We start from the raw sequence: 10,134 nt of genomic DNA, 5'->3' as shown, positions 1-10,134 counted from the left end.
TGAAAATGAGCCATTAGGATGGGCTCTCATCCACTCTGACAGGTGTCCTCCTAAGGGGGGGCTTGGACGCCAGGGGACACACAGGCGTGCAGGAAAAACATCGCCTGAGGCTACATAGAGAAGATGGCCATTGACAAGCTGTGGGAAGTGGCCGCGAAAGAAATCACACCTGCTGGCACCTAGACCTCGGGATTCTAGCTTCCAGAACCGTGAGAAAACCAATGTCTGCTGCTGAAGCCACCCAGCCCATGGCTGCCCAGCGAGCAGACGCGTGGCCCTTCCCAAGGCCACCCAGGCTGGACGTGCAGCTTTCTGCATTTCTTCCTGGAGCCCACATGTTGCCCGTGGTGGCGTTTTGCACCAAGAACTGAATGCTGTCTTAGAGAGAGCATGGAGAACGGCTGGAGTGACAGAAACACACGGTAGAGAGCCCGTTTTGTCCGGCTGCTCGAAACCTCAAATCCAGAGGTGGCCACACCGAGAAGACACGTGGCAATCCAAGGTTCCGTCCCGCAGGCACCTTTCCCGTGTCCATCTGTGGACCTCACAGAAGGGGCCAGCGCCTCCCCACTCCGGATTCCATTGGGGAAGGGGGCATCATGCCGCCGCATCCTCTTCAGCTTCTATCTGCTGACCCACGCCCATTCCCAGCCCGTTCCCAGCAGGCAGAAGCTGCCGTGTATGAACATTAAACCGGCCCTCCGGCATTGACAGGGCCCTCAGAAGGACTATTGTGAGTCCAGCTTCTTTAGACTCCAGTGTCGGCAACCCAGCTCCAAGCCCCAGGCAGCCTCTTGAAAGCCACCTTCTGCTTTGCTGGGACAGACGTCTGTCTACATGATTAGACCAGAAATGTCGCCCCTGTGAGCGAGGACAGTACCCCTGGGCCTGATACAGTGCTTGGCAATATTAACGTGAACCAGGCCCATCCTGAAATTCCCATAGTCGAGTCGCTTCTCTGGGTTAAGGCATTGAAGGCCCCCGTTAAACACGTTGCTGAGGGGCCATACACACCAAGACATCACCAGCCGTTAATGTCTCTTTGTGACCTCATCCGAGTGGTCCGACCCCCTTAACCCCTCTGGGAGCGTTTGGGGCAGCTGAGTTCTGGTGAGAGAAGAGGAAAGAGCCCCCAGGCTGCGGGGTTCCAGGAGCTGGAGTGAGCAGACAGGTGTGGCCTAGTGGAATGCAGGTGACCACCAGGGATAAAGGATTTTGCAAGGACTCGGCTAGACAGCTCTGAACCAGCCGGACCTCCGAATCGGTCACCTCTTGACCCACAGGCCAGATCATGAGGGAAGGCCAGGCCAGGCAGCAAGCTCACGAGACGAACTGGGCCTCTGGAAAGAACCTGGCATCCCAGCACCGGCCTTGGTCTTGGCCGAGATGTCAGGTGGGAGGGCTGAAGATCCAGCGGTGTCCACCTCTCCCCTGGGAGCAGAGGCCTGAGCGATTGGATACCCGCCCCCCCCCTCCACCAGTCAGCCCTCTCTCCTGCTCCTGACACTCGGCCTGCTTAGGAGCTAGTGGGGGGAGTGGGGAGGGGACCGGTCGGGCGACAGCAGCTGGGTGTGGGGGCGCCGGGGCTCACAGGCCAGCGGGGACAGGGAAGGCTGCCCGGGCCGCGGTCCAGGGGAGGCTGCGGCTCAGCACGGGGAGGTGGACATCTGGTCGTAGTCCGGGCACTTGAGCAGCGCCGGGTAGCTGCTGTTCATCTGCAGGGAGGCGTCGCTGGAGAGGTCGGAGGGGCTGCGGCCCCGGGCCCAGGCGTCCGGGTGCAGGAACTGGCCGGAGTAGTCTGAGCAGTTGCTGAGACGCGGGCGGTAGAAGCCGGGGTGAGGCCGGTACAGGTCCTCGGCGGTGTACCTCTTCATGAACAGGTACACGGACATCACCCCGGCGCTCTGTGGGGGGAGGCGGAGGGCGCTGGTGCGCGGGGCCTGGGCAGCGGCCAGACGGGAGGGGAGGGGCTGGGAGGAGGGGGAGGGGATGGGGCGCCGTGGGGGATGGGCGCGGGGCGGGGAGGAGGGGCCGGGGCGAGAGCGGGGAGGGCCTGGGGGCGGGGAGGAGGAGGGCCTGGGGCGGGGAGGAGGAGGGCCTGGGGGCGGGGAGGAGGAGGGCCTGCGGCGGGAGGGCGGATGAAGGGCGGAGCCCGGCGGGGCTCCTCCTCCTCCCCCTACCAGCAGCCCCGCCCCATCCAGCCCCTGGAAAGGCTTTACCTCGGTTAGCAGGAAGGAGCTGGCTGCGAAGGCGAAGGACCAGCCGTACTTGTAGCTGAAGTAGGTCTCCGCGTCCCTGGTCCCGTTGAGCATCTCGTCGTTGACGCTGGAGATGTAGAGCACCAGGCCCACCACGAGGGAGAGGCCTGCGGGGCGGGGGCTCAGCCAGGAGGCCCGGAGCTGCCCCGGGCGTCCGCCTCCCCTCCGGTTCCGGGGAAAAGCGGCGCCTGGGTGGCCGTGAGCTCGCTCTGGGGTTCAAGGGGAGCAGGGGTCCACCCCCCAAGACCCTGCCTGGACCGGCACCCTCCAGACGGAGGCCGGCGTGCAGGAGGGGCTCGTGCTCTGCCAGGGCCTCCCGGGAGCCCGCCCCGCCCTCCTCTGAGTCACTGGCTGGGGCAGGAGCCGGCGCCTAGTGCCCTGAATCCCCCCAGGTCACCCTACGGTGGCCTCAGGTGGCTTCTGCTGTGCTCAGGGGTAACGTGTGCTCCCCACCAGAGGTGGCAGGGCCTCCAGTCCCCGGATCGCTGGTCTGTGCAGCCCACCCGCCCCTGGGTGTGGCCCCGGGGTGTGTCCCGCTGCGCTGGAGCGGCAGAGGTGGTGAAGACGCTGGCAGACTGGCCAGCGGGAAGTCAGAGGCCGGGGGTGGGTGCCGGCGCCCAACCCCTCCCCTCATGGAGCAAAGGACACTCAGCATCAGCCTGTCAGTCAATGACTGTAATCAGATCAGGACACAGTTGATTACTCTGTGTTCAGCTGTTTGGGTTTAATTCCATTCACATGGTTAAGCTGGGCACCTTGAAGGTTAAAGGAATACAAGTGTGATTCGGGTCTTTCTCAGCACTTCACTCACGCTGGATCAGGCCCACGTGAACCCTGTCTACGGCTGTCTTTAAACACTTCCCGTGGCCGGATCAGCCTGAGGTCTCTGGCCTGCTGCTGCCGCTGAAAACCTCAGGTGCCTTGAGGCTGCTGTAGGGCCTCGACTCTTGCGAAGTTCATAGAGAAGCAGAAGGTACGCCTGGGTCTGTGAGGTCTAGCCCTTCTCAGGCAGGGTCCCCGTTCCTGCCCACTTGCCCACATTCCCTGTTACGCTGCCTGTCTGTGTGGGAGGGCGGGGATCCAGCCCCAGGACGCGGCCTGATGGTGCCGGGAAAGGAGGAGCGCGAACATGAACGACTGACTGACGGGATGCTGGCGAGCAGAGACAGGTCCACGTGGAGGGGCCTGGGCAGCCCAGGGGAGGGGCGGGGCTCTGGAGGACAGCTGAGGGCTGGGAGGTGAGGAGGCCATCATCCCAAAGGCAGGCTGTGCTTCTTTCACGTAAGAACACAGGACACAGCCCTCCAAGAACAGGAGCACCCGTGACTGCGGCAGCTACGAAGTGGTGGTGTAAGTGGAAGTCGCTCAGTCGCGTCCGACTCTTTGCAACCCCGTGGACTGCACAGTGCATGGGATTCTCCAGGCCAGAAGACCGGAGTGGGTGGCCTATCGCTTCTCAACGGGATCTTCCCCACCCAGGGATCAAACCCAGGTCTCCCGCATTGAAGGTGGATTTTTTTCCCAGTTGAGCCACAAGGAAGCCCAAGAAGACTGGAGTGGGGAGCCTGTCCTCCTCCAGGAAGGGATATCCTTTCTCTCCTGTCCATTCCCAACTCAGGAATTGAACTGAGGTCTCCTGCACTGCCCGTGGATTCTTTAGCACCTGAGCTACCATGGAAACCCAAGAAAGACAGTGCTAAGTCATGTCTGACTCTTGCAACTCTGTGAACTGCAGCCCGCCAGGCTCCTCTGCCCATGGGATTCTCCAGGCAAGAACACCGGAGTGGGTTGCCATTTCCTCATCCAGAAGAAGCGGCAGTGATAGTGTGGAATGAGGACCCTGGGTTCTCATCCCAGCTGTGTCCTGGAAGCTGCCAGGTCACCCTCCTCCAGGGGGAGGGTCCAGTCTGGGATCCTCAGACTCTCTTCCAGCTCAGACTCAATTCTGCCTGGGCCACTGACGCGGCAGGTCCCTTGCGGCTGACCCACCTGGGGGACCAGGTCTTCCGGGGGCAGAGGTGTCAGGAGTCCAGCGTGCCCGAGCGGAAACAGCACCACTCACCCGAGAGGATAAAGAAGATGCCTGAGACGAAGGCCAGGATCGTCCTGTGGGGACGGACGTGCCCAATGTTGCTCAGGATGAAGCCGATGAACATGAAGAAGAGGCTGACCAGGGGGAACGGGGTGGCCGAGCGAATCATTTCTGACCGAGGGGATGGAAGGGTGCTGTCAGCCTCCAGGGGCTCATTCTGCGATCACCCCGCCCCCCAATCTGAGCAGCCTGCCAGCGTCCCCCAGCTGGTCCCCAAGCCCCCACTCTGTGTGAGTGGCCGGCCTCCACCTCCTCCTCAGTGGGCTTTCGTCCCTCGGCCCTTCACCTGCGGGGGTCTGTGCTAACCTGGGGATTAGTGTCAGAACTACACTGCCGCTTCATCTGGGGTCCAAACCGGCTCTGGTGAGGCCAAGGCCATGGCGTCAGTCTTGCTGGGGGGTGGGGGTGGGGGGTAGGGAGAGCTTGGTTCAGTCCCCTGGGGCTAACGGCGTGAATGTCTGTGTCCCACAAAGTGAAAGTCGCTCAGTCGTGTCCGACTCTGCAACCCCATGGATTACACAGTCCATGGCATTCTCCAGGCCACCATACTGGAGCGGGTAGCCTTTCCCTTCTCCAGAAGACCTTCCCAACCCCAGCATCAAGCCCAGGTCTCCTGCATTGCAGGCGGATTCTCTAAGTGAAGTCACTCAGTCATGTCCGACTGTGACTCTGTGGACTGTAGCCTGCCAGGTTCCTCCGCCCATGGGATTTCCCAGCAAGAATACTGGAGTGGGTTGCCATTTCCTTCTCCAGGGGATCTTTCCTGACCTAGCGGTCAAACCTGGGTCTCCCGCACTGCAGGCAGATTCTTTACCATCTGAACCACCAGGGAAGCCCCACAAAGCTTGCATGTTACACCCAAGGGATGGTATCTGGGGCTGGCCTCGGGAGGGCTCATGTCATCGGGGTGGGGCCCTCATGAAGGGGGTCAGTGCCCGTAAGAGAGAGACAGGCGAGCCCCTCGGCCAAGCTGCCATGAGAAGACACAGCAGGACGGCCTGGGCTACGCACTGGGGAGAGGGCCCTCACCAGGAGCTGAGCAGGCCGGCACCTCGATCCTTTTAAAAATTATCTTTTAATTTTTTGGCTGCATCATGAGGCATGTGGGGTCTTAGTTCCGCAACCAGCGGTCACACCCGTGCCCCCTGCACTGCACGGGGCCTCCAGGAGAGTCTCTGGCACCTTGGTCTTGGCCTTCTCATCTCCAGAGCTGAGAGGATCTCGCTTCTGCTGTCTCTAAGCTGCCTGGTCCGTGGTTCGCTGGTCCGCCCACGCAGAGGAGGACCCTGGGTGTGGACGCCCTCTCCCTTGGTCGGGTCACAGCAGCTGGCAGTGCCAGCAACCTGACCCCCCCAACAAACACTCTGCAACTCTGGTTGGCACGCCAGCTGAGTCCGGGGGCGTTGGCTCTCAAGAAACAAGCCGCCTCTTCCCTCTGCCCCGTGCAGCCCCATGCAGCCTGTGGCTCGGAGTGGAAGGTCAGAGACACCTACTTAGTACGCTGATCGTGGACTCCGAGGTCAGCTGGGTGCTCGCGGGCATCACGTACTCGATGGTGAAGCAACGCCCCTGCTCCTCACCTGCAGGACAAGACCGCTTTTGCTCGGGGCCTTTGGTGAGCTTGTCTGGAGGCTCGAGAGGCGAGCACAGCTACTCGTGCACCCTTGACCAAAGACCAGTCCTCCCCGTTGGTCGTCCTCCTCGGCTGAGCGCACAGCTCCTGGAGGGGTGCGCAGGGAGCGCAGGGGGTGGGTGGGTGGGAAGGGGACCCCTGCCTGACCGGCCCAGTCAGCTGAACCAGCCCTGGGGATCAGCAGGGCAACGGTTTCCCCGCCAGAGGGTCCTCACGTCCTCTGGGTCCTCCTGAGCTCGGGTGTGCAGCTGGCATGTTCACGTGGCATGGGCAAGTGCTTCTAGAATCTTCGTATTACACCTGAGCTGGATCTAAGCCCTCGGGGGCCTGTCCCCGGGTGGTGGCCCACCCATCCTAACGGCACATTTTCCCCAGAGAAGCACCGAAGCTGCGTGAAAAGCAATCGGCACTGCAGCTCGAGGCTGCGTCAGACGTCTGGTGGCTTGGGGGCAGGGTCCACCGAGGGTGGCACATGGCTGGCTCAGGCGCCCCAGTGTGGGAGCCGAGGAGCAGAGCCCCTTTGTCGCCGCCTTGGTGGCCGGATCCGGGTGACCTAACGCTGCCTCAGGTTCAAGCAGAGATGGAGGCCGCACAGTGCAGGCCGTGGGAGGTGGGGCCGGCGCTGGATGTCATTCCCGAGGCAGACTCAGCCAGGCCTCCAGGTGTCGTCCCGCTGAGCATGAGTTGGTGCCTCCCAGCAGAGCCCTGCCATGAGGCTGGGAGGACTGAGTGTGCCCTGTGCCCACGGGCGCCTGGGTTACAGAGCCTCCAGGAAAGGCTGCGTGCTCCTGGTCATGATGAAGGGATAAGAACAGAGCGCGTGGGGCAGAGAAACCCGCAAGCGGGCAGGAGGCCCGGATGGGTCGGGTGGAAGCCTGCTCCCTCTCGCGGAGTCGGAGAGACTGCACCTGGGTTTAGTCCCTGCTCTTCCGTGGGCGGAGAATGTGCTAGGAGTTCCCCGGGGTCACGTGCGCTCTCAGGTGGGAAGACCCGGGGCTCAGAGGGGAGAGGACCTGCCTGATGGACACTGAAGGGCAGGGCTGGCCGCCGAGGGGAGCGCGTCCGCGGGAACACCCCCTACCCGCAGGGACACTGCTTCCTGGGGGGTGTGGGGTGGGAGGGCTGCTCCTCTCTGGGGCAGCGCTGGGCGCGGTCAGGGCACGCTTACCTGCCAGGAAGCAGACCCTCCACAGGCCTGAGTGCAGCGACATCCTGGCCTCGGTGCTCTGGTTCTGGGCCAGGACCACGCCCTCCTCCAGGTACAGCCAGTAGTCTGTGCTGACGGCGATGCCCAGCAGGCCCAGGCCGCACACGGCGAAGACACTGCTCAGCAGGGTCAGGGCCTTCCTCCCACAGGTGCCCATCCTCCCGGTCAGCCCAGCGGGCGTGGGCTCTGGGGGCAGGAGAGCGAGACAGCGGCGAGAGCAGGCGCGGCCTGGGAGGGAAGCAGAGCCCCCGCGGGGCAGACGGTGATCCAGGGCCGGCAGGCCACCTGACAGAGGGGCTGCCTTCTCTCCAGTGGGGGACGCAGAGCCTGCCTGCCTGACCTCTGTGAGGGGCCCGTGTCCTCTCGAGCCCCTGGGTGATGCTGCCGTTCACCCATCCGTCCGTTCACGCGGCCCAGGGTGCCTGACTAGAGGCGGGGACGAGCAGGACCCGCCCTCGCCCTTGACAGGTTTTCACCTAGAAGACAGTGCTCCCAAGCCCAAAGCAAGGAGCCTGCAGCTTGGCGAGTTCTGCCCGAGGGTGGGGCAGGGTGGGGAGGAGGCCTGAGCTCCACTGGGAGGGTCGGAGTCGGAAGCAACGTCAGGTGTGGGGGCTCCCTTCCTCTGCGGGGTCTGGGCTTGCTGTAGGAGGGGAAGGGAAGTGTAGGAAACGAGCGTCCTTCACCAGAACGAGGGGCAGGAGCCCCACTTCACCAGCTGACCCAGGGTCGGGGCAAGGGGAGGCTGACCCGGACAATGGGCCTGTGCTGGCCTCCTGGAGGCAAAGGGGCATAGCCCCAGGCAGGACAGCACAGGCCTTTATGCCAGCCAGCCCTGCCTGCACCTGCTTCCAGAGGAGAAGCCGAAACACACACCAGGCCACTCTCCACGCAGCGGGTGGGAGGTGGAGGGGCCGGCCGGCCCGTGAGGCGCCGCCTATGCGTGGGCCCCGGGTTCACTGCCCAGAAGCAAAGCAGTCAGTCTCTGTCAACTGCAAGCTGGAGAAACACGAAACGACAGCCGAACGGCCAGGACGGGAGGGTGGGCCGTGTTCTGTCCAGCGGAGCCGCAGGTCCAAGGCGGAGGTGTGGTGTGGACAGGGCCCCTTGGGGAACGGCTGCCTGGACCAGCTGGATGTCCCCACATGGGTTACAGTCCTGAGGACTCTGACAGCCGTTTACGAAGAATTTTCGCTTACATTTGAGGCTCACAAAATCCCATTATCTGCCATGGGGACCGGAATTGGAACCCCGAGGATGGTGAGTGCAGTAAGCGAAGGAGAGAGGAACAGGAGGGAATACCAGCCCCATGAGCTGCAGAGAGCCTTGAAGGAGCGGTGGGAGCCGCGTCCTGAGCAGCTGCGGGCTGCGGGGAGATTAGGCTTCCTGAGGCCCGGCCCCCTCCCAGGACAGGGAGGAAAGGACAGCAACACAGGCTGAAGTATGCTGAATATCCATCACTGCTCAGTGTGATCTGCCAAGCACTTAATTTTAATCTTCACAACCAGATCACCACCCCCATTCTATAGGTGAGCGACCTCCCCCCGTGGTTCAGTGGTAAAGAATCCATCTGCAAGGCAGGGTCCCTGGTCAGGAAGATGCCCTGGAGGAAGAAATGGCAACCCACCCCAGTATTCTTGTCTGGAGAATCCCATGGACAGAGGAGCCTGGTGGGCTACAGTCCAGGGGGTCGCAAAGAGTTAGACACGACTCAGCACGCACACGTGCATCACAAGGGAAGATGTTTGTGTTGTGATACTGCAAGAAAAAAGCTGGATGTGAAAGCGTGTACTTAGTGTGAACTCAACTGTGAGAAAAAAAGTCACAGACTGGGAAGAAATAAACCAAAATGTTGATGGTGGACGTTTCCAGGTAATAGGTTATGTATATTTGATTCTCTCTACTTTTCTAAAAGAACGTGTATTATTTCTACATCCAGAGAAGACAGCTAAATAAAGGCCAGACTCATCCATTCTTCAGTCACTGCCCACGTAAAGAAAAGGCAAGAGCCCTGAACTCCCGGGCGAGAGAACCTGAGGTGCACTGTCATCCTGTGGAGCGTGGAGCCTGGAAAGCACAGCAGCTTTGAGTTTCTTTAGATGATTACCCAGCTGCCATTACCTGGAAGTATTAGCTTAATTATCAGGAGTTAATAGTTGCTAATTATCATTCATAACTAGCCATTAGGGAGAAATGTCTTGTCGAGATGAAATCACTAATGGCGCATTTTCCTGCCCAGGCCGATAATAAAAGGACGTGGGATGAAGTGCTTAGGTGCTCGGAGACAGATGAGCCTTGGTTAGAGGACAGCTGGGGAGGATGGACGGGTTTAATTGAGAGGAGAAGGAGGAACGTGGAAGGCCAGGCCAGTGTAGACGCCTGATCTCTGCAGCCGACAACCCAGAGAGAAAGCCCGGGACTTTTGCCTGACGACGGTCTGGGGACCTCGGTTCTCAGCGGGGCTTCGAGCCACTGGTGGCAGCTGCTCCTGTTCACTGGTCCAGGATTCGGCACCAGCCTGGCCAGCTCCCACAGGACACACCAGTGGCCAGAGGGCTCCTGTGACCTGGTTTCCACGGTGCTGACCCCCCTACGGGGGTTAAAGAAGGACCACAAATTCTCTGAGCCGCCCCTCACAGCTCCTCTCCTGAGCCTAGCAGGCCCGAGATGCTGCACCGGGAGGCATGCTGTGTGCCTCCTGGGTCCAAGGAGGTGCAGGTGCCCTGTGGCCGGGAGTCTTCCTGGAACAGGGATCAAGCCAGGGCTCCATGTTCCCAGCGCTGGCAGCAGCCACAAACCAGAGGCACACCCTCCCCTCCGCCCCAAGTCGCCCCCGGCCACCTGGCACGTCAGGGGCCTCGGGAGCAGGCGGCATGCGCCAGCCCAGCCCTCAGGACAGTCCCCGACGACAGGCCCCACCAACAGCTTCCACCCGAAGAGAAGCAGA

The 10,134-nt window shown here is 61.8% G+C and overlaps 1 protein-coding gene across 1 annotated transcript; it reads right to left on the bottom strand.

Annotated features, from left to right (window-relative positions):
* Positions 1-1,646: 1,646 nt before the first annotated feature.
* CACNG5 (calcium voltage-gated channel auxiliary subunit gamma 5) lies at positions 1,647-7,347 on the bottom strand. The gene is made up of 5 exons (XM_068979034.1): positions 7,152-7,347; positions 5,844-5,930; positions 4,321-4,461; positions 2,220-2,365; positions 1,647-1,904 (listed from the first exon to the last, which is right to left on the bottom strand). Exons 1-5 carry the CDS (start codon positions 7,345-7,347, stop codon positions 1,647-1,649), a joined length of 828 nt encoding a protein of 275 aa, XP_068835135.1.
* Positions 7,348-10,134: the final 2,787 nt, after the last annotated feature.

This window comes from Capricornis sumatraensis, chromosome 8 (assembly GCF_032405125.1).
Source record: "Capricornis sumatraensis isolate serow.1 chromosome 8, serow.2, whole genome shotgun sequence".
NCBI classification, from domain to species: domain Eukaryota; kingdom Metazoa; phylum Chordata; class Mammalia; order Artiodactyla; family Bovidae; genus Capricornis; species Capricornis sumatraensis.
This window is presented reverse-complemented; position numbering and strand designations above follow the sequence as displayed.